Genomic DNA, 24,410 nt, shown 5'->3' on the forward strand with positions numbered 1-24,410 from the left:
ATTTGCTTGCATTAGTTTACAAAAAACCTGTGAGTTACTTACAACATTCCTGCGTAGTAACAACATTTTAAGCAAATATCCTTAACACTACTATATTTAATCTTTTGCAAATAAATTTTCCCTTTCATACGCCAGCGAAAATTACTGTTTGCATCCGGCAAATCTTTCACGGAGAGGTTTTATTTCCCTGTCTTCCTCTGCGGAGAGACGAGGGTGTTCAGTTTGGCTTGGGATACCGCGTTGAATTTTTGGGAATGACTTCCCGTGGCCGAGCGGGGAGTTTCACCGCGGGCCGTGTCTCGTTGCAGGCCGTGGGCCTGGGTGCCAGGTTCCTCAAGCTGGGAGGTCTGTCCCGCGGAGAAAGGGTGGCCAAATACAACCGGCTGCTGGCCATAGAGGAGGAGCTGGCCGCGAATGGAGCGCTGCGTACGAGCTTCTTTCTTACTTTGTTTTCAGCCTGCCATGAATACGGGCACAAAGATTGGAGGGAGAATGATTGAAACTGCACCCCAGGAGGGAAGCGGAATCAAAAGGCTATAAATAAGGGCTGACAAAAAAAGCCTAGGATAGCACTTGCCACAATGTATATTGTTGTCCTAATGGATTATCTGTTTACTGAATGTTAAAATAGACCCCTTCTTGAGGAGTAGCCTACATTAAGCTTTTTTTTCCCCAGAATTAATTGGTTGGAGTCTTGAAGCCCACGGTGCAAAAGGAACAAAACAAAAAACCGTGCATATAATGTGTCGAAAAGCTGCCAAAATGGAATTTTAGGCCAAATACCCCACCTCCCTCGAGGCCCGAAACATATATTGCTAACAAAACTTCATTTCACAACCCTCTTTTGTATGTTACATTTCCAGCAAAATGTGTTTGGAAAGCTACAATTGCGTGGGTAATCCTTAAATAAAACGCAAGAAAACCCCAAGCTGACGATGCACATTCAGCCTTAGCCACTTGTATGCATCTGCCTGCCTGTTTCAGGATCTGCATCTTCTTTTTACACTGTACCAAGGCACTGTTAAATGCTTAACAGTTCATTAGAGCCACTTCTCACTTGCTCAGGTATCAATCAAGCCAGAATAAAGACGTGCAGTCCAAAGGGGAGGCACAGAGACAAGGAGAGGAAGAAAGGAAGGAAAGGGTTTGCAGGAATTGTATTATGCCTAAGAAAAGGAAACACGAAGCAGAATTAAGTCATTTTACCCTCCTGTTTGTAATAATTTCCAGTGTTCTACACATAGGGTAGCAGCACTTGACATGCACACTGTAGAACAAAGTTTTTAGTTGAAATTCTTTTAAAATTGAAAATATGTTGAGCTTTTTGAAATCTCCCTCTTGCTCGTAAATAACCATTGTAAAAAAACAGAAACATGGAAATTTAATTTTTTGCTAATAGTTTCACAGAATGCACTTTTCAAAAATAAGATAGATAATTGTAGAACTGTGATGTCAATTGCCTCAGTAGTATCAGTATATTGCCTCCTCAAATAGTACGGTCTAAGCAAAGGCTCTCGAGTCTGACAAGCATTTAGACCTATATCTGATGAAAAGCCGGCTCAGGAGCATCCAACCCGGCTCTGCCATCGCCTGGCCCCTCTGCTGGTGTTGGGAGCAGCCCCGGAGCAGGGGGAAAGCTGGGAGCTGTTGGTGGCAGTAGTTGAGCTGCCAGTTGTGGGATCGGCACTGGGACAGGGGCTTATGGGCAGAGTCCATATGGGAACCTGGCAAGAGCACCGGTGCAGGGGGAAAGCAGAAGGCAGCAAGGTGAGGTATCAGTGAAGAAAGGAATGCAGTAAAAACCCCCGCTCAGGCTGCACTGCACCATGTCCTGGTCCTGTAATCAGTGTTCTTCCTTTCTAAGGAAGGACCAGACTTTTAAAGGTGTGTCCAGTCTTGTAAGCATCATGTGGCATTTTCAAAACATCTGTGTGCACCAGAGAACATTACAACAAACCCCATTATAACAAACATGAGCTGCTTTTTTTTCCCTTCTATTTCAGGTAAAGCAAAATTTGAATTTGTTGATTTTGCTGAAGAGTCACAGCCAGGAAAACCTCCTGATGTGCTTCCTGTCCCAAAGCAGGATTAGAGCTGCCTCCACAGCCAGCCCTGCAGATTCACAGCCTGCCTGCTCACCTCCCAGAGAACACCACACTAACCTAGGATGTCAACATTAACTTTGGGATAAAATTCTAAGGAAAAACATTTTACTAAGAAACTCACATATTAACTATTCCTAAATCCATTTATTTTCGAGCAGTTGAGCCAAATATCTCTAAGAATTTCAAATACTGGCTTCTCTTTTCCCAGGGACCATTGCCTTCAGCTGAAACCAAATTAACTGAGCAGTGACTATAGTCTGAAAATACCACAAAATTCTAGGCTGTGTTTACAAATTGCCAATACAAATACTGCTGCGTTAAGTCCAAAACTAAATGTTTGTTTTGAGAAAATCAGAATCTCCCTGCAGACAAAGAGCAAGCTGTTGACAAACAGCAAAAAAACCCCAAACACAAACAGAACACCACATTTTACAAAAAAACAAAGGCCTTGAGTGTTATGCTGCTCCATCCTCCCCACCCCCTCAGTGCTGCTCTGAGATCCAGCCTGCAAAGGAGATTTTGCTGCACTTGCAGCCCTCAAGACAAGTGCAAACCCCAAATGTTGGGCACAGAGCTGTGACTGGCATCACAGCAGTTGTCAGCAGTGAGTAACAAGTCAATTCCACAAGGTCTGGGAAACTTGTCAGGAGTCTTTTTAATAAGCAACAAAAGTTAAAGAAATAATTTATGTTCTAGGTAACAAAACAGTTTAAGTAAAAGAAATGCTTCTTGAAAAACTTCTGGGTTTTGCATAATTTGAAAATCTGAACATATAATACAGCAGCAATAATTTGAGGAAAAAATACATATATGAAATTTTGCATTTTAAGTTCAGTGTAACAGACAACTAAGTAAAAAATTAACAACCAGAACCAACTGCCCCCAAGAAATAAAAATATAAATGAGAGACAAATTTCCACAAGTTTATGAACTGTATGTAATTCAGTCATTAGATCAAGTCCAAGATTTTCGTAGCAAACATGCAAAAACCACCAAAATAGATGTGAAACCACCACACTCATTACTATCATTTTATTTTTAGGAAAAGCACCAGACAGTTGCATGCAGAGCCAAACCAACAAACTCAGAACATTCATCCTTCAATACTATCACTGTTTCAGATAATTAAATAAAAAAGAATCCAAGTGCATTCAAGTACGTGCCCACCCAATTTCAGTTACACCAATCTTTAGGTAAATCCCTGATTCCATTTGTTCATTACAAAAGAATGAGATACTGTGCTGAATTTAAAGGGACTACAATGGAATGTGAATTGGCAGTGGAGCAAATCAATGATGTTCCTATCTCACCGTTGTCAGAGGAAATAAGGGCTGAGGGAAACTGGGATTTGTGTTATCAAATACAGACACCTGAAGTGTCACCTAATAAAGAAATTAATGCCACCAGTGTGTGCCAGGTTCAAAGCAAGGGCTCATTTTGTTAGCACTGTGAGCTTTCAGCTGGGAGTTCTCAGAATGTTGATGATTCCCAAGAACTTGCAGTCCTGGAATGAATCCCAAACGCAGCCCATACCCACTGGAGCCTAAGGCAAGTTATTTTTGTGCAGCAACAAAGACAGACTCCAGCTGCAGCAGTCCCAAAAGCTGCTGTGTAACATTAAAAGAAAAATCAGGAGCAAGTCCTCCTTTGCAAAGCTTTTAACCCAACTGAGAGCACCAGTCCCACAAACCCCTGACTCTGGCTATCACTGCCAAAAATCTTGGTACCACAATGAGATGCTGCACTGCCTCTGCATTTCAGTCTCTGTCCCCTGACAATCTGAGACAGAAGGGTTGTGCTTGTGCTTTTCATTTCCTCCCTGTGTGGGGACAGCAACAAGATCTTGGTTTAAGTGGGTATCAAAACATTTTTAGAGCAATGTGTCTAAACATATTTTTATTAATAATTAGTAACACCCCCTGAAGCTGATGAGGGTGTTATCACTTACAGGGTCTAACCCAAACCTGTCCAGCTCAAGAGGGATGCAGGGGGCTTCTGGCAAGCTTTGGAACAGACCTTCAACAAGGCATCTTCTCAATAAAAGAAGAGTTAAAAAAGCCTCTTCAAATCCATTTTTAAAGGTAACTGACACAATCTAAGAAATTAATAACCATACCTGCAAAATTAAAATGGGAAAGGGATTTTGAGTGACACACAGTTATTTAACACTTCAGTGCATGTAACAAAAGCTGCATACAAAAGACCATTTCAATCTGTATTATTTCTGTCTGGAGTACAGACCGTGGCCCCTAGTAACACACCTAAGCAATTCACATGTCCAGATAATGATTCCCAAAAGGTACAGCCTTGCAGAGTAACAATTAACAGCTAGAACTATCTGTTTCTTTTATTTTCCCAACATTAGTTTCTTTATGCAGTGGCTTGCTTTTTTCCTCCTTCACTTTGTTCTGGTTCAGGGCATTTTCAGACATTTGATCCCCACTGGTGGACACAGGATCTAAAACTACCACGGATTCTGTCTCTTTTTCGCTGCTAGAAGCTTTTCTTGTCAGTTCTGTGTGACTAGTTGATCTAGAAGAAAAAGAATAAATATATAAATACAAATGACAGTTCACATATTCAGAAGAGCATAAAAACACAGAAAAGCATTTCTATTAGTAGCACATACAACCAAGACAGGTCTGCTAAGCTAATAAATAGATTTATGGATTTAACAGCTGTTATGTACAGATAGCAGCACACAAAATGCAAGTCACATTCCCCTTCCTGGATCATTTGTTAAGCCAGGCATGGAAGATGAAAAATGAACTCACAAGGCACTGAAAATGGCTTCTCCACACCTCTCTCCCAGAGCCACCTGCCTGGGGCTGCACTGCATGACTGAGGCACAGCATAACCAGGTGTTCCCTTGGCTGCTGCTGGTCTCACTGGGAGAAGCACTGATGATTTCTGGAAATTCACCCACTGGCTTTGCTGAACTATCGAGGGCGTTTGACCCGCGCTCTGTGCTGCAGAAATGGGGTTACACCACCATTGTTTGCAGTGCAGGGATTCGTGGGGATAAAAAGCCTCTGAGCAGGGAGGAAGGAAAGGTCAGAGACACCTGGGTTATTTGTCAAAGCTGGCATCAGCCTATAAACACTAAAAGCACTTGTGTGAATTCAGAAGCTTTGTACTGATGTTGAAAACATGCAGGCAAATCCTTAGATTAGCTGGAATGCACCAGCAGAGAACATGGCAAACACTGGGAATGCTCAACCTGAACAAGTGGCAGACTGGGGTGTCCCCACTGCCACCTTAACCCTGCTGGGTGGGCAGAGAGAGAGCCTGAGAGCACAGCCTGAGAGCACAGGCTGTGCCTCCTGCACCCTGCATTCCAGAGCCTGAGCCCTCCAGAGACTGGGCCTCCAAAGACTAAGCCTTCGAGAGTCTGAGCCTTCCAGAACCTGAGCTCCCCAGAGCCTGAACCCCCAGAGCCTGAGCCCCCCAAAGCCTGAGCTTTCCAGAATCTGATCCCCCACAGTCTGATCCCTACAGCCTGAGCCCCCAAAGCCTGAGCCCCCCAGATTCTGATCCCCCAGAGCCCCCAGCCCAGTGCCGGTGGGCTCGGAGCTGGGCAGGCTCAGGGATGGCAGCCACTGGCCCATCCTTAGGCTCAGCCTTACAGGCCACTATGGATGCACCACCCACACCCACAGAGCCCAAACTGGGCAGGTGCTGAAATCCCTCAAGCTGGAAGGTCCTACATGCACTGTAGCCTTTCCTTTTTCCCCTCTAAATTTTCATGTTTATTTTTAAGGAACAGTCTTCCATTCTGGTAAGGTAACACTCTTGAGAGGAAAAGGTTGAATCAACTGGAGGCCAGAGAAAGAAATTCAGCTACAGGATCCATCTGCCATGAACTGCCCTTTGTTGTGACAGTCTTTGTCCTAAAGAAAATGACAAAGAAGAAAGGGGGCACCCCCCCACCCCGATTAGAACACTGGGTGGGGACTGCACCAGCTCCCACCTGATGGGGAGAGAGTAAATGAGCAGGTTAAAACCAAAAAAATAATCACAGAAACAACAGTTGCTGCACTTTCCATTTCAGAAAGAATTTACTTAGCTTGCTGCTGCAGCACTGGATAGAACAAATGAAATTCCATGTTCAAATTTTAATTACAAGAATTGTCTCTAACATTAGAATTTTGGTATAAGTTAATTAATGCAGAAATTGGCACTAATAGATACAGTTTCAGACTCATTTGATTATCATCAGAAGCTAGTGATTTCAAAAGGAAAATAATGCTTATTTTATGCAAAAGTTGTCAATCATTCCAGAAAAATACAAGGTGGAGTACTTTGAATGTTACAGCAAATTAAACTTTTTAAAGCAGTGTAACCAGAAGAGGGTTATTTTAAAAAGTGCTACTTTTCAAAAGCTGATTGCCCAACACTATAAAAATGGTCAAAGCCATAAATGCCAAGTTCATTTTTATTTCACTTTGGAGGTAACTATCTTTCAAATCCCAACAGCTGGACTATTTAATACAATCTGGTGAATCAAAGTATAATTCTTCACTGGGCTCACAGTGGGGAGTCTGCATTAGTGTATGGCAGCATTCCAACAACTGATGCACAGCCAAACGCTCTGAAGTCTGTTTCATTTATAACAAAAATGGATAAAATGGCAATCATATTTACCACCTTCAAAGGACAGAAAAATGAAAGATGTCGATACAAAGTAGTTTAATGGAGAAAACCGGTGATTAAATCAGTGTTTGCAGCATAAAAATACGAATTACTATCCGACTTTGTTGTACCAGTATTGCCTTCTTCAAATCCTTCACACTGGTGCAGCACCAGCCTGACAATGCTGCTGTTACAGCTGAAGCATTGTTAAAAATTATTAACCCTATTTATCAGTTATTCACAGCTTACTTTCAACAGTTTGCCAAGAGCAGAATGTTTCAGTGTGAAGAATGAACATAATTTTGGTGCTCCTTTTCAAAAAACAGCATCTACTGTACAAATAAAGCTGGGAAAAGCAATGAGCAAAGACAGAGTTTGCCACAGTTCTGAAAAATTAAATTTTGTCCAGCCAAGGTATTTGCATTTAGTTCTGTGCATTGTTCTTCCCTCACTGAGATTGTTAATGTTGTTCCCATTATTCTTGTTATTTGTCCAGCTATATATTTAAACCAGAAATTGAGACTCTAGTTCTATTGTACTCATTCCCACAGTTGCTCACAAGTCTGCATGTATTTTTTTAATGACTAAACATAATACATCTGCACTGTGAAATATGGATCTAGATGAGAAATGCATTTGAGATTAATTCTATGGAATATGCAATATTCCATGCTTTGTTATGTAAGATTATCAGAAGCAATCTGTTCTGTTTATATAGTTACAGAACCTACAAAATGTGTAAATACTAAAGGGTTACCAAAGCCTGTGACGTAGCACTGCTCTGACCTTTGCATAAAATTTACAGTAGGAGTATAAAAGGACAAACTAAGGATCAGATTGTCAACTGAGACTTGGATTTCCTTTGTTTCCTCTGGTAATATTAGAACCTTGGCATTATTTAACCTGGGTCAGTGTTCTATTCATGAAACCATTGTAAAATCATTGTAATATGCATCCATTAGAAAACAGAATTTTATGTCAGTATTCATTGAGAATAAAAGCAAAAAACTGCATATGTGTCTATTATTTCAGAATTCTTAACAAGGCAGGAGAATAAACCAGAGAAAAGCACAAGCTAATACTGAGCAACAGTAAAAAAAACACCAATTCCAAGTTTTGAAAGTCTGAGATGAACAAAGAATTCCATCACAGCACTACCAGTATTTGTCCAGCAGTGATTACAGGGAATATAAACAGTGACTCAGGTAAATTAGCCTTCTGTTCCCTACTGCAGTACCAGTGCTACCTGCAACACCAGACATCTGTGAAGGAAGTGCAAGAAACCTTCTCCATTTCAGAATGCCCCTGCTAAACCCAGCTGAGTGCAAAGGTGGTCAGCATAGCAGGCAGCAGGACAGAACTGCAGACAATCTTTAGCATGGACATGGTTCCCATTTCAGGTGCTTCTTTTGAAAAAGCTCAAAAAAAGAAGCTCTTGGAGAGCTTCTGCCTACACTGAGAGGGCACACAAAGAGTACAAGCTAAGAAAAATGCCTTAGTAGCTTTTAAATCAGTTAAAACTGAGGAGACCTCCAACTTCCAGAACATCCCATTGTTTTCTTCATCTGTTGTTTAAACTAAATTGCCCACGCTCAAGCTGCACTGGAAAACCTTTGCAGTTCATTCCAGCTGAGGCTGAGCTGCTCCCTGCAGAGCTGGTAGATGATTTGGGGTACTAAGATTACAGCTGGGAGAGGGAGGACAAATCCTTTAATTGTATAAAATCATCAGATTAAGACTAACCCTCTCTGTAGTGCACTCTGTCAGCAGAGAACTCTGCACCCCAGAAACACAATGTTTACCAAGTGCTGAAAAAAAAACCCACCAAACAACCCAAAACCTGGGGGCAGAGCCAGACACACCTTTTCCTTCTGTGCCTACACACTGCAGGGGGTTACAGGAACTGGCTTTGCTGCCAAGGGAAATAAATTGTCACCTCTTCTAAGCAGTTGTCCCAAAATTACACTCATGCTGGGTTAAATACTGGGGAAGAGATCTGCAGAGGAAGTTACCTGCACACTGAGGTGAGGCCTCAGCTTCTCTACAGGACACAATTACTGATGTCTCCACCCTAAGCACCACCTCAGCAAAATTTCACACATTCCAAACCATCTCCTTGATGGCTTCAGACACACAAGAACCTCTTGCACTGAAATATCACCTCACCTAGGAGTTCTAAACCCTTGTTTTCTATAGCAAGTACATTAAAATCTAGGTGAAGAAAAAAGACTAAATCCTGCCCTGCAAGAGATACCTGGCAAGTATGAGACACTCAGTGCTCCCCTGTGATGGGAAAGGTTTGCTCAGCTGCTGCAAACAGATTAAGAAGTCACCCCTTGGTTAGATTTCAAGGAATTGCAAATGATGGGAGCTGTATCCTTAACATCACGTGGGAATAAGGAGAAGAGGATTTCTCATGCAGGGTATCCAGTCCAGGCAGGGCACTGAGTGTTCAGTGCTCTTTAGGGAATGGAGTGTGCCACAGGAGCAGAGTGTGGAGGGAAGCAGCCCCTGCTGCAGGGCACAAGGCTCAGGGTCATTCACTGTGTGGCCCCCCAGCACATCCAAAATCATGGATGGATCACATGCCCTGGTTTAGCTTCACTCATGCCATGAATCCAGGGATCCAGGATGCACTGAGGGCACTCCAGACTACAAATGAAAGCATAGCAAACACAGACAACAGTGAGATTTGCTTCAGAAGTGCTCTGCTGATCCAAACTAAGCTGCTTGCAGGGAAGCCCAGAAAACTGCCTAATTACAGAGCTGAGTTGTCAGACCTGCTGGCCAGATGAACTTCCCTCTGCTGCCTGCTTCCATGGAGCCCTGTTTCCAACAGCTTTCACACCTGAGAGTCTGGAGGCTGCTTCTACCAACCTCTGCTGCAAACAGCAGCCAGGAGAGAAAAGAAAAGCAGTTGCTCTGTAATGTGGAGTGGAGCCTGCAGGTTATCCCTGCTCCTCCTGCCAGCCTGGCCACACAAGAGAAGGAGAGCCCCAGCACCTCCTCTCTCACTGGAAATCCATCCCCAAGGATGAGTGTTCCCAATTAAGCAGGTTCACACCAGTGACTCAGTGCAAGCAAGCCCTGCAGCACTAAGGACTCTGGCCCACCACATTTGTTTTAATGCTTTAAACAGATAAATTAAAGTGAAATGTGTCTTTCGGGATGTCACTGAATAGGCAAGCTGAGAAATAAATTGAGCTTCACATATGCTTTTATAACACATAACAACTGTGACTGTCAGCACAAGATCCTTTCCACAGTCAATTCACCACGCATTCTGCGAGACCTTGGGGCCTGCAATTATTTCATTTCCTTTCTTGTAAATGCAATTTCCACTTAGTTCGGTGGAATAAAGGTACACAAAAGGTGGCAGGAGTTGTCTTGTATTTTCTGGTTTGTTCAGAATCACAGAAATCCACAAACTACAAACACAATTTTCAGGAACAACCTCACCTTTCTGTCAAGGGTAGCTGCTCAAGAAAATGCAATGGCATTATTCATGTCTAAACAACTGCTGAAAATATCTTCATCTTTCTGATTAAATTAAAATGAAGATCATTTTTCTTCTAAGGATACTTAAATGAAATAAAATGGGAAGATACATGTGATTGAAAATTGCATTCTGCTTTTAATTCTCTGTGGGAATTAAATACAACTGTAGAGCACAAAAGAAAACTGGGCTCTTTATCCACTCAAAAATAAATAATGAAAGTACCTGCATAGGAGTGAAGTACTAGTTCATAAAAATAAATGTAAACTGAATATTCAGCTCATTTGTCATGACTTCCTCCTCTGAACAAAGCAATGGAGACTTGCTAGAATTGGTACTGGTGGTATTTTCTAACTGACAGAGCAGGAAATCAGAAGTTTAATTAGCCATAACTACAATGTTTTGCCAATCTGATTTGTCTCATCTCTTTCCTTTTCTTGAAATGACAAACTGACAAGCAACCTGGCAAGGCAAGAGAAGTGCACAGCCTAATTCCAAAAGGAGCCTGGAACAAACCAATCCTCCAGGGAATCTGAAATAAATATTGCTGAAGCAGGTTTAACTCTGATGGTGATTTCAGGTCTTCAATTTGCTGTGATGAAAGATTCTGCTGCCCATCTGTGCAAATGCAGCATTTTTTCTTTTTTTTTTTAACTTGAGATTTCAAGGTAATTCTAAATTTTTACCAACAAATTTTTAAGAGTAATAGTCAGGACTTGTTTTGGTTCAACAGAAACTGCCCTGCACACCAGCATATAGACCAAGATGACTCACATGATTGTATTTTTCAAAGTATTTGCCAGAACTACTTTTAATCAAGAGTTAACAATGTAACTATCATCCCTCTTCAGGATATGGAAAAAACCCTTAACCTTGTTATTCTTCAAAATCTCTTGAGGGCTTTTTCTGACAGAGAAAAGGAAGATTTTTGGAAGAATGTTCAGAGGTTTTAGAGGAAAAGAACTTTATTAAAGAGAATTTAATTTCTCCTTTCACATGAGAGTGCAAATTATTTGGGGAGTCAGTGGTAAACAGCTGCAGACTGTACATTTATCTTGGTAACCAAAACTGATATTAAATAATTTTCCAAACACACCAGCTGAACACATCTTGTACTACAATATATCTAGAAATCAATATTCTACTTACTGTAAAGTAGGCTTGGAGCCTGTAGCACCCTTAGGCTGGTTGGGGACAGGACCTGAGTTGGGTACTTTGGAAGTGAAATCTGTCTCTACATCTTTCTTGTCCAGTGCTGCCTGTGGGGCACTGGCTCCTGAACCCAGCACAGGCAGAGACTTTGATTCTGACGTGGCCAAGATTCCAGTGGGACCTAAAATCCAAAGAAAGTTTAATGCTTCTGTTACCCAGATTGGTCTAGAAACAGCACAAGAGCAGAACTCAAGCTAACTGCAGAAATCAAAATGGAATTTTAATGAACAGCATCCAGTGGAAGAGAATATCAAAATACTGCATTTACAGCTCCTGCTCTCCCTTGCTTGTACCAGAGGCAGCACTTGCTGTGTTGATCCTCCTGCCCTGGGGGTAAATCCTGCTGCTCTCAGCCCCAGCCAGGCACAGCTTTGGTGCCCTCCCAGCCTGACTGCAGAAAAGCCTGCTCTTGCATCAACTATGACATGGACTTACACAAACTGTGTTTGTAGCCAAGCAGAACATCAAGAGTTGCTTACAGAAGATGACACAAAAACACAGTGAAAGCATGGAGACCCCTGGTCTGCAGAGGAGGTTAATTCAAATCACCAGTCCTAAATCTCATTTCTCTGGCTAGCATTACTTTCAAGAGTATTTTCACAGTAGGTTCAAGCAAATAACATCTGAGCTCCAGGATGGAAAGAGGAATCTGAGTGTATGTGTCTGTGTGTGCAGAAAATCCTGACATAGGCATCTCTTGGAGAAAATGGGATGAAAAGCAACACGTGAGAGAGGGAAGGGAGTCACTGTAGAAGAAGGTGAAGTACTCCACAGTGGTCTGGAAGAGAATGTAAAAGCAGGGAGAGGAAGAGGGCTCCTGAAGTGCAGCACTTACTGCCACTGTCCTGGTCAGTGGTCACTTTCCGGCGTCGCAGGACTCGCTCCAGCTCTGTTTCACCACTGTCTGTCTCAAGGGACTTCAAGCTTCGGGAACTGGTGGATTTATTCAGTGTTTCCTACAGCAAGAGAAAGGCATGAGAAACTCTCTGAGGACAGATTATGCCATGCAGCTCATGTGCACAACTTCAGAATCTTTCACGCTGCGGTTCCAGAGCAGTGTGCCAAGAACAGGAGGAGCTGGGATCCACTCACCAGCCCACCCCGACCTGGATCAGTCATGCAGGGATAAACCACACTCACTACACATGAGGGGTTGATATCAGGCTGAAGAGAGATGCCCTGGCCCTGCCACTGATGAACACATTCTGATGTGTGTGGGAAACTGCCAACTTCCTCCATGTTAACATGTGAAGGATCTTAAGAAACTGCTAGGGAGTTATTATGCACATAATTAACCTCTGCTCTTGCTCCAGTGGGTTTCATATTTTAGTATGGTCCTGATTTGCTGCATCCTGGTGTGTACATGTATCTGCAGAAGTCAGTATTTTTCAGCTACAACTGCAGCAGTTTATATCCTATAATGTAGCTGATCTGCCATAAACCTGACCCTATGTCTATATACTTCAAGGTTTCTCTTTCACACAGAGTTAGATCTCAGGCTGAAACATACATACAGAACATAAATAAATGCTATTACTGCCTTATGTCAAGGCTAGCATGTGGTATCAGTGAAGCTGCAAGTCCAGGAGCACTTTTCTTAAAGTGGGAGGAAAAGAGGCTTTAAGCAAAGCCTGAAACCTCACAACCTTGCCTCCAGGAATTTAAACACACATTTAGTGCATACTGCATACATTTCCCAACTCACAGCAATCAGCTGTTGGATCAGGACCTACTTGATTGTAAAATTTGCCCAAAATGTTTTTAACAGAGTTGGAAATACCCATACACTATTTTATTCTCCTTCTTTCTGAGTCTTCCCATAAATCTTATTTATTCAGCCTTCCAAAACACGTCACACTCATACAGCATTTTTCCATAAATAACATAAACCACAAATAACATTCTATTGACATCTTTTGTTGATAAGCACATAACTTTTGACCAGAACTAGTCAAGGACAAAAGGAAATAGCACCGCAAGTTGCAAAAGTTGTGCTATTTTCAGGAGCCCTGCAAAGAAGCTCTTAATTCTTCACTCCTGCTTAGAAGTTAAAACATTTTGTTTCAAAAGTATTTGAAATTTAATTGAGCAGGTTCTTCATTAGTAGGATGCTCCAGATCTGTACAAATGCAACTTAAAAAACGGGAGTCACTCAAACTCTGGAATTTGCACAACATAAATGTGTTTTGTTTGTAACAATTATATGGAGGTCTACACAAAATGCATAATTAGCATAGTAACAACAAATGTTTACTCCATCACATTCCACCCCCATGTTTGTTGTCTGACTGTGCATAATCACTGCTCTCAAGAATAGACTGGAGCTGCATTTTATACAGTTTGTCTTGCACTGCAAATACCCTGAAAGGCTCCAAAGCAAGCAGCCTGACACAGAAATGCAGTGCCTGCAGGTTTCTCCCTGCTCCCCCTGAGTGCACAATCAAGTCTCTGATGTCAGTGACACAGTGCTGGAGAAATAAAACAGCTATTAGAGAAAGGAGCCTGGGCAGGACAGCCCTGTCCAACCCTCACAAACAGCACACCACATCCCACCACTCCTGTAATTATGGAATTCTGCTTAAAGCACAGTCTCACTGCTGCATTTTATTCCTTTCCCATCTACTGCCACATTTAATGAACTGTCCCTCTAATTAAGGCTCAGCATTAGGGTCTGGTGACTCTCTAGATCATTTCTTCCTTTCTTCCCCCGCTTTCACATGACTGGAGAACAGCAACTTTAACCCATCACTGGTGATTTTAAATCACACACAGGCTGTGGCTACTTTCTGCTGTAGTGTCTTGCATCCCCCAAAACACCACTGAACTGTTTTTTGTATGGGCTGTTTAACCACAGGGTGATGAGAATGATTCGCTTCACCTTCTACAGTGGAAGTGAAGCATTTTGCTTCAATACCAGCAGAATTTCACCTGATGTGCCAAAGTGGCACTTCAAAAGTTTCAGGGTTACAGAAGTCAGGGAGCAAGAACTACAGTTCCTTCTGACACAATTTTAGCTCTTGTGCAAAAGAAAGAAGCAATGACTTGAGTAAAAGACACAACAGGAGCACACTGCTCTCAGCTGGACCAAACATGCCTAATTTTTTTATTTTGTGATAAGGGGTTATATGGACAGCTATTCAGAATCCATTTTTTCTACATATAAATGACCAGAGCTATTGCTTTATTTAAGCTTCACTTATGCTAACAAGAAATCTGGTGCAACAGGAAAGAGACCAGCTGATGAGGACAACTCTACACCTACTATATGTGCAGTCCAGGGGCTTTACTTTGGACTAGGTACAGATCCTCAGCTGCCTCTCCATCCCTAAGCATCCCCACTGTGAGTATTTGGAAATTCTCCAAAGAATCTATGGCAGACACAGACCACAAAATCCCCTCTAGTGGCAGGAGCACACAAACCCAGAGATGAGTGCAAAAACAAATTCTCCTAGCTTGAGTCCTTATGTCAAACCAAAGTCAAAGGTGGGATTGGGGGATTTGCTTCTATGGCTTCAACCCAAAATGCACAAGTTTCACAGTTTGCACAGAAGGCCCTGTCAGCTCAAAGAGAAGAAAATGAAATATAATATGAAAGTTTCCTCTTACCAGAATCCCTTTTAGCTCTTTCATTGCACTTTCAGAGGGCTTTGGTGTTTCTGGCTGTAAGCAAACACAACACAGAAATGTTAAAAGTCACATGAAGTGGCTCAGGACAGACTCTGTACCTGCAGACAGACCTCACACAGGGGCTGCTGCCCAGGCCTGTGGCTGTGTGACATTCCTCTGTGGCACAGGGCTAACATTCCATCTATTTCCTTACTCAGATGAAGAGAAAAGCCTCAGCTCTCAGCACTGTGAACCACAGACTACAAATAAAGATTATGCTTTTGTGAAGGAGGTAAGCAATGTTCTACAGTAGCCACATTCAGGTATTAGGTGTAAGTGTTGCATAAAAGAAAAACAAAGTGTTAATGCAGTCTACTTGTTGATCATCCCCTTTAACCACTTCAGGTGTTCTCTCTGTGCTTTTTGTTTCTTACCAGCTCTTTGTTTACAAGCTTCTTTTCTGTGTCAAAGAAACTGGCCTTTACTTACTTATTGCTGCCTTCATTTTTTATTTTTTTTTTTGTTCTTCAGAAATATGCTGCTCTAATTCATTTTATGCAAAATCAAACAAAGTAAATGAGGGGAGGAAAATGTACTCTTCTGAATATATAACAGAAAAGTTTATTTTCAGTGTAAATTACTGTACTTAGCTAAAATTATTGGTCTGCTACTTATTCCAAACCTTTGTTTTAGGCCTGCTTGATTGGTTGACTGGTCTCAGGTGAACTCCCTTTTTAATCCTGTCCATCATTTCTTCCACAGCTTGCCTCTTCAGATCTGTAACTTCTTCACCTGCTAAAAAAGTCAAAGAACAGATCACATTTCAGACAGGAACTTCAGAGAAATGGTACAAAGTAAAAACCATGTTCTCATTCAGGATACAGGGATCTCTGCTATCAGAACTGCAAAATATTCAGATGACATATATAATACCTGTTAACTTCTCAGTGTTCAAAAATAATAAAAGACCCTTAACATACCAGAAAGGGGAGGGGGGGAAGAGCACTTAAATACTTGGAGAAATAGGATTGATGCTATTCAAAGCTGCAGCCTTGTACCTTATGTAACAGGAATTTTAAAAAGACTTCTGCTCTTTCACTTGTCAGGGTACTATTGATGATTCATAGAAATGAGGTTTATGTATTCTAAGCTGATTTAATGTCAGGCTTTAATTTCACAAACAGGCTGTTTCAAATATAAAAGCTTAATTGGTGGTGTGGCATAGAAATCACTCATTCTAAGTCCTTAACAGGGGTTAAAACAAGACTCAGGTTTGATATAATAATTAGATCAAGAAAGAATTTTCTCCCTTTATTTTTATTTTAAGGACAGCTCAACTATTAAGAGGAAAAGCAGTTTATATGTAATTGAAGAAAGGTCAGAACTGTTAAGTTTACTAACAAATAATGAAAGAATGGGGAGTTGAGAACTTAAGAGTGGTATTTCCTGCAATCACTGCTTGTGACAGTCTCAACAAAAAGGTGTAATCAAAACATATAGGATGCTTCAAGGTAAGGAACCCTGACAAATCAAGGCACCATAATTGGACTTCTACTGAAAGATAAGATTGACCCTTCATCAGAGATCTCAGACAAGGTCATCTCTCTAACTATTCTATCCAGACCAATCATTTTGTTTCTCTCAGATTGGTAACCAGTTCCCAAAAATTCCCCCAGGGACCTGCCCAAGTCACTCCATTCCTCAGTTCCTCACCTGAGAATGGGAGGAGTAATACTCTCTTTCCTCACTTCCTGCCTGTTGGTTCCATGTAACAATCCAGCCTGACTTACATACCATTACTCTGCTAACAGCAGGGGGTTTTTTAACAGTTATATCCTATAATTTCAGCCAGGTTCCCTTCTTTGTTTAAGTGGCAGCAAATGAGTTAAGCAATTCACTAAAAACAAACTCCTGCTGTTTCAGAAGGAAGAGAGAAACAGCAAGGAAACCCTTGGTTATTTAACTGGCAATGCCTGTCTAACTAGCCCTGACTCCTCAGGCACTCACAGTCATTTGCAAATCTGTACTTAACTCCTGTTCTCAACCTACTAAGTTTCCAGCTTCCATTAACAACAATAAAATGCAATTTCAGCTGTTACTTTGCATGCAGAGCCACCTTAGTGCAAGACTGTTTTGTTTTAGGTTTTCAGTATTATTAAAGGATTAGAATTACAATCAACTCTGAGTGGTAATTTCACAAGATATGAATTGAAGGACAAAAAACAAGCTCTGTGGAGAGGCTCTGGACAGAAGAAATTGCCATGTGGAAGTTCAGAAATTTCCCTGTATTTTGCTAAATATAACCTGCTCTCTGTTTAATGCTCGTAGCTTTGGTCTTCTGCCTCTTCCAGGTAACTTGTGGAAGCACAAAGCCCTGCACATGCTGCAGCTCAAGCAGGAGGATTAGAACTTTTCTCCACTTACAGCAAGTGCTGGGTGCTCCCTTGAGGTTTTTGACCTGCAGCCTCAAAGACTGTGGATTTGAGCTCATACTCAAATCCTTTTGGAAGAACTAAATTGGATGCTGATGTGCAGTTCAGTTGTGGAGGCAGAGGTGCCTATGAGGACCACACAAATTTACTTGGGATCTCAAGGAGGTTTGCAGTAGAGTACAACAAAATGTTTCAGCTGGAAGGGCCCTGCAGTGACCATCTGGTCTGGCAGCCTGACCACCTCAGGGCTGACCAAAAGTTAGAGCATGTTCTTAAGGGTCTCAAAAACTAACAAGCTTGGGGCACCAGCCACCTCTCTGGGAATCCTTTTCTAGTGTCTGACCATTCTCACCATAAATAAATTCTTCCTTATGTCCAGTCTAAGCATTCCTTGATGCAGTTTTAAACAATCCCATGTGTTCTGTCACTGGATCCCAGGGAGAAGAGCTCAGCACCTCCCTCTCCCTGTCCCTTCCTCAGGAGCTGCAGAGAGCAATAAAGTCACTCCTCAGCCTCCTTTTCTCTGAACCAGACAAGCCCAGAGTCCCCAGCCACCCCTCCTGGGAATACCAAAGCTACAGTACCAAAGATACCACATCCCATCCTGGTGCACAAATTCCAGGGCTGCAATCCCATTTCTGCACTGCAAGGCAGAGGGAATGTGCTGGACATGGAGAGCTGTACTAATGCTGACAGTCAAAAGCATCTGAACCACCATCTTTACCCCCAGCTCCTTTCCTGCAGTCCAGTGGATAACCCAAACTGCCTGAGAAGGGATGAGCCATACCTGACTCCTGCTGAGGAGGTTTCTCCTTCTTGCTCACATTGGTGTTGGAGTGAGATCTCTTCCGAATCATTGACATGAGAGACCTTGGGGGGAAATGAAACTGCACATTGTCATTCTGTCCTGGGTCCCCACTGTCACTCTGTCCTGGGTCCCCACTGTCAGAATGAGCCTGCACATGACACACCACCAGCCTGCTTACACCTGATTATACAGCACTTACAAAAGACTCATTTAATGGTTCTTGAATGCAGATGCACTGAATTACCCCCCACAATGCCTCCCATCAAAATGCACCAGAGAAATTTATTTCTTTTTAACAGACATTAGGCACAAATCAAAACACTCCAGATTTGAATATTAAAAGCCAGGGTCTCATTGTGACACACGACAAACAGAAGCTGCTCTGGCATAATAAACAGAAAGAAGAGCTGTAGATGTTGAAGTATTGTTCTGCAGAGGACACTTAAATATGGTGATCAGTATCTCCTCACCATTTCCACGTTTGTAATCTTCTTACGGTGTCAAATAATTATCCCCTCACTATATTCACAATGTAAAAGTCCACAGCAGCAAATGATTCATCTTCAAGAACAAGTACAAGCTCCTGTGCACATCTGATGTGCCAGTGAGGCCAGTCACTCCCTGCTGAACATCATTCCTTACACAGCAGAGTGACATCCCTGCCTAAAAGGTCAAAACTCTGCCCCAGAAAAATGCAGCATCCAGTGCCTATGTCCTAAAAGTTTAGTTTCTAAAAACAATGCAAGATGCAAAAAGGGATTAATTCTCCCCAGTAATCACATCTATTAATGAGTTTAACACAGTAGTTAACGAGACTCCTGGATGTCATTTCTATTGCAGAAGGCAGCAAACTGTCATCAAAGTCCATTTATTTTTAAACCTAAGCAGACAACATGAAGATTAGCTGAGTTTTTAAAATTAACTAAGCACCCTTTAGTGTTTCGTTAATTAATTTGGGTCTAATGCCTGATACATCAGCATAGACTGGTCATCCTCTTTTGTAGTCCTTTGTAGAAATCAAGCCAAATTTTGATAATTTTGCCCCAAAATGCTTGATGACTGGGTGGTGATTTTCATTCGTTATTTTTTTTTCCTCCTTTTTAACTTATGAAAGTAATTGTGGGAACTCAGTGGAGTCTGCATTTTCATCATCAGTATCTGACATGAAGGGACACACAAAAATCTAATATATCCTTTGGTTCAAAGGAGTTTTCTTGGCAATAGAAAGCATTTCACAAGTCTATAATTACAGCTATCAGGTGAATAGGAAAAAAAATAATCTCCTAAATTTAGGGGAGACAGGTATCCCTCCTCCTCCAAAATGACAGTCTAGACAATCTGTTAGGCTTGGCAAGGCAGGCACTGCTCAGAACTGCTCTGGGGGCAGGTGGGGCACTGAGTGTTTCCTGCAGCCCAGGAGCCCCTGACAGGTTTTTCCTTTAAACACACTCTTGTGCTTGGATGCCAGCTGATGGAAGGAGCTGTGCTTCTGCAGAGAGCACAGCCTTGCCCGGGCTGGGGGCACTCACCGAATGGGGTTGGGAGGAGGAGGAGGAGGGAGAGGCGGCGGTGGGGGCGGCGGAGGAGGCGGGGCAGGATTTTCAGACTGCTGGATTCGCTTCTGAAGCTCATCAACTGCAAAGAAACAAACCACAGTCAGCTCTTGGGCTCTCTCATCCCCTCTAAAAACCAGCTCTGATGGTTTGAGAAAAAAAAAAGCTCTACTGATTAACTAAAGAACAAACAAGACTAAACCACACAACTGCCCAAAGTCCATTTTTTGACATTTTCTACCAAGAACAATGCACAGGATTCCCATTAAAACAGCTGCCTCCAACCTGAGTTACTACTGAAACTCTCACACAGGATTCTTCATATAAAATGATAGAGCAGGGAAAACTCGATCCGTTTCTGCAATGGTGTATCTGAGGTTGTATTTGAGAATGAACTAACAAGAGATCAAAGAAATTAACAATTTCAACCTCCAGACTTGTCTCTGTCTTGCTGGTGGTGTGGGCCTTCCCCACAAAAATGGTCAAAATTGGGTCGTGGCAGAATGGATTTTTTTCTCTCCTGTTTTTATCTCAGATCTAAAATGTGGAAATTGCTTTTTTGCACTTGAAGTGCTGTCAAATATAATTAACTGGGGAAGGGCAGAAACAGAGAAAAAAAAAGTCCTGAATTTCTTTTAGTTACAGAAATCCTTAGCAACTGTTTTGTGTGCAGTAGGTAATGGCAGAAGTAAAAATATGATTTCCAAAGTGGATATGGTTCTTTGTTCTTGCAGTGATGGATTCAAATTAAAATTGCAGTATTTTAAACTTGCTTTTAAATTTTACAAGGTAAAAAAAATTAAAAATCAACTGAGTCACGATGAAGTCCAGGTATAATCTTTTGTGTCTTTCACAGAGACACTTATTCTCTCATATTTATCCAGCTGTAAGACTCAGGGCAACCTAACCACAAATTTTTGTTCCTTACAGAAGTTTTACAAGGTTATTCTTCACACACATTTTGGACACAGTTGTTCTGCAGCTGAAGGAAGCTGCTGTACTTTGTCTAGTGAAGCAAAAGTCTGGGTCACAGCTACAAAAAAGCTTCTAGGGTCTCAAATGTAGATCTACACCAACCATCCCATACATGTACACCTTACCCCTAAAATTAAAGTTATTGCACAATTTTACCTGAGTGCTTTAGGTCCCTAGCTTTTTCTTCTGCATGCTGACACTTCAGCTCCAGTTCTTTTTTATCTTCCTCCAAAAGTTCTAGTTGCTGTTTAAGGCGACTAATCTCCTTATGCAGTGACTGATTCTCTAGCTGCTCTTCTAATTCTTTAATCTGCAGTTGGCAAACAAGAGCATTCGTCACAATAAAAGGCATTTTCTGTCATTTTCTGTCCTCCCATTGACAAACAACCCACTAGGCACAGTTATGCCTGAAAACATCATGTTATAGTACAGGAGTGAAGCACAAGTCCCAGAAAAAGGAAAATTTTTGAATTTTCTCTCATTTTTGAATGAGAGCTGGAAAGATTCTTCTGAGATGTCAGAATTTTCTGTAATGATCCCAACTTGCTTTATCTCTTCTTTAAAGTATGTCTTTAGCTCCAAAGTACTTTAGCTTTACATTGTTCCCTTTTCTTTTTATAGAGGAGTTTTTATCACATAATTAATTTCAGAACATTTCCTCATTTGAAGCACGAGAACATTGACATTTTTGTTCTTTTACTGCTTCCACTGACAGGCTCATTATTTAAACTCCCTTGTCTCAACTCATGCAGATGCCAGTGGAGAAATTATGGAATATCTGATTCAGAGGCAGCATTCAGATGCAGAGTAGCAGTAACTTCACAGCTCCCTAAATATATACTTCTTGCTCTAGACTTCAAAGTAGCCAAAGATGCTGAGGTTTTCTATGAACTGGAAATGATTCTTCCAAAATACTCATACAGAGCATTTGAGATTGCATAGTCTTAGTACTGCTGCATTGATGAAAGCACAGGAATTGTTCACCTATCCCTACTCTTACTCAACTAACAGCATTTTAGGAACAGGCCTCAGGGCTAAACAAAGCTCATTTTCAAGTTTTCCTGGGAAGCAATGGTGATTTCTCCAGTAAAGAGATTGATCTAGTCTTGTTTCAGAGAATAAATTTTTTAGATCATCTCACAGCACGTTGCAGATTCACCCTACACTTCCCTGCTCCAGTGTGTCTGTGTGGCTTTCCCCCATCCATTTGTTCAGCAAGACCCAAGGCACTAATGTGCTCTGCCTACCTCTCACCTCCTGTTCCTTCCTTACACCCCCAAGACACCTTTTGTATTACTCAATGTCCAAAATATGCTCTTGCCATCTCTCCACTTAATGGAACCTGACTCACTGCTTGTAACTGCACTTCACTGGCACCCAGAATAAAACACTTGCCTAAACCAGAGCCTTGAGGCTCAGGAGCCTTTCAGCTCTGTACTCATCTCTGAACAGTGACTCAGACGAAGGGAATCACAACCTCCTCTGAAATTTAGTCTTGAAACTCGAAGCTCTTACAGGGATATGATCTCAAGTAATTCTGAACCTAAGACACAGCACTCCTTAAATTCAGGAGGTTTTCAAAGACTTCCAGATGGGATGAAAAGAAATTCTGTTTTACCTTTTGCTGGTGTTGAAGCCTCTCTTCTTCTAATGTGTGGGTTAGCTTGGCATTGTCATCCAAAGCCTTCAAAAGCTGTTGATCAGGAGCAAAATTTTGCAGAAGCAACTGACTCTGCCTTTTCATCTTGTTTTGTTCAATAAACATCTGCCAAAACAAGCCCACGCCCAACAAAAACAACAGTTAGGCAAGAACAGTCTGATGCTAAAATGGCAATTGGAAAGAAAATAAGATATTAACATTGTGTTAATGTGGTTGAGATAATGAGGAAGAAGCTGAGAAGGAAGGGGAAAGGAAGTTTGAGAGCAAAATTCACAAGAGCTAAGCTCACACTGAAAGGAACCAGGTGTTTGCTCAGAACCACCCACTGCTACACCTCAATTACCCACATGTTGGCAGCATTCAGAATTTAAACACATCTCTCAATTCTGTTTGGGAAATGGGAACAATATGAGCCCCATTCTGGGAGCTATGGAAAGACTAAAAGAACTCTAGGTGGAAGATAAAATATCTATGAATTCACAGGCTATCTCCTCAAAGACATCTGCAAGCCTTGGCATAAAGCCACTCACTTGAGGGTTAGCTGGATATGTGAATGATGGAAATTCATTTCTTCAGGAAACGAGTTTCAGTCCATGTCTGTGTAATCAGTGTAGGCACTTGCCCTGGGGAAAGGCTTTTTAGGACAATTTCAGCCTTTTCGCTCTGATCCTTGTGTTCCTTCCTCTTACCAAGTTATATTTTTGATGTGGCAAATGAATAAATTGCAGGGGGCAGGCAAAAATCAAAAGGCCTAGAAACATGACTTTGATAAAACAATCCCACACATCTCTAGGCCTCACGAGGTGCAGAAGCTGTCAGCATATGCAGTTTCCCTGTGAGATCTGTTCCTCCCAGACTATTTAGGAACTAGGAAAAAAAAAAGATTGCTTCCCAACAAAAAAAAATTCCTAGTGAATTTGTTCTGCACCTTGACATCTCTTTCAGGTTTGCCCCCAGGCAACAAGGGCTTCCACTCGACAAACTCAGCTGTGCCTGTTCTTAGAGCAGAAACAGGGACTGGGTCATGCTGAGGTTTCATGTGAGTGTGCACAGGTCAGCAGAACAGAGAACAGCCTGAGAATGCAGGTACTCCCTCAGACTGCAAAAACACTGTTGTAGAGCTCAGCAAAATCAAGGAGATATTTTAAGAACAAAGTATTAGAAATACAAAAGTGCTATGACATCTTTTCAGATTTCCGTTCTGTTTATTCACAAAACAGAATTATAGATACAATATATGGATTCTTCACCTCTGGTGCCACTGCAATGCTCTGTGATTTATTTCTTTTAATACAATTAAATATTAAGTATGAGCTGATGCTTGTGACAAGCATTCTTTGCCCAGAGACTTCATCTGAGCTCTGTGCACAGACTGAGAAAACCAGTGACCGTGCTGAACTTTTACCTCCCTCGCAGCCTGTGTGACCCTGCATGCCAGGAGGAGTCCACTGATGCAGCCCTAACACCAAGGAAACCTGCAGTGAACACTCCACTGGGCAAAGCTCTGCCATGGGGGCAGGCAGCAAAGGACTGGAAGCATTTGATGGAGAGGAAATGATGAACGTGGGTGCTGGTGCTGCACATTGTTACCCAGCAAACTGCTGACAGTGCAAAGGCAAATGTGCACTGGACATCAGCTCCCTGTCCCCACATTCTGCCACATATGCTTATCTTATCTTTTACTGGAAGGGCTGTGGCAAAAACAATTCAAGGGCAAGAAAATTTCAGAATCAAAGCCATCCACAACATGAAGGTTTGCCTTTGTACTGCAACTGATTCATTTAACACTTGGGAATATTCTTAAAAGAAACAGCATCTTTGAGCATTATACTTGAGAAAGGCCTCTAAATCACTGCAAAACAACTCAATACTGTCTCAAAGTTTTCTTGTTCCTGTCAAATCACTCACAGAAGTTATTTAACCCTGACAGA

At 41.8% G+C, this 24,410-nt stretch overlaps 2 protein-coding genes across 4 annotated transcripts in view; one reads left to right on the plus strand and one right to left on the minus strand.

Annotated features, from left to right (window-relative positions):
- ENO4 (enolase 4) overlaps window positions 1–4,495 on the plus strand; it is a 19,833-nt gene extending 15,338 nt beyond the window's left edge. The window contains 3 exon segments of the mRNA XM_064431425.1: window positions 309–426; window positions 2,004–2,087; window positions 2,090–4,495. Of these exon segments, the coding sequence (XP_064287495.1) occupies window positions 309–426; window positions 2,004–2,087; window positions 2,090–2,166 (279 nt within the window). The 3' untranslated portion in view covers window positions 2,167–4,495.
- SHTN1 (shootin 1) overlaps window positions 2,736–24,410 on the minus strand; it is a 53,951-nt gene continuing 32,276 nt past the window's right edge. For 2 of the 3 annotated variants that reach the window (XM_064431422.1, XM_064431424.1), the window contains 9 exons: window positions 22,438–22,584; window positions 20,976–21,129; window positions 19,821–19,926; window positions 18,271–18,353; window positions 15,734–15,846; window positions 15,052–15,105; window positions 12,281–12,401; window positions 11,383–11,566; window positions 2,736–4,637 (listed from right to left, as the gene is read on the minus strand). In XM_064431422.1, the coding sequence (XP_064287492.1) occupies window positions 4,427–4,637; window positions 11,383–11,566; window positions 12,281–12,401; window positions 15,052–15,105; window positions 15,734–15,846; window positions 18,271–18,353; window positions 19,821–19,926; window positions 20,976–21,129; window positions 22,438–22,584 (1,173 nt within the window). In that variant the 3' untranslated portion in view covers window positions 2,736–4,426. The remainder of the gene's footprint in view (window positions 4,638–11,382; window positions 11,567–12,280; window positions 12,402–15,051; window positions 15,106–15,733; window positions 15,847–18,270; window positions 18,354–19,820; window positions 19,927–20,975; window positions 21,130–22,437; window positions 22,585–24,410) is intronic. The other variant, XM_064431423.1, reaches the window with a different exon arrangement.

The sequence above is a fragment of the Passer domesticus genome, chromosome 8, assembly GCF_036417665.1.
Source record: "Passer domesticus isolate bPasDom1 chromosome 8, bPasDom1.hap1, whole genome shotgun sequence".
Taxonomy (NCBI): Eukaryota; Metazoa; Chordata; class Aves; order Passeriformes; family Passeridae; genus Passer; species Passer domesticus.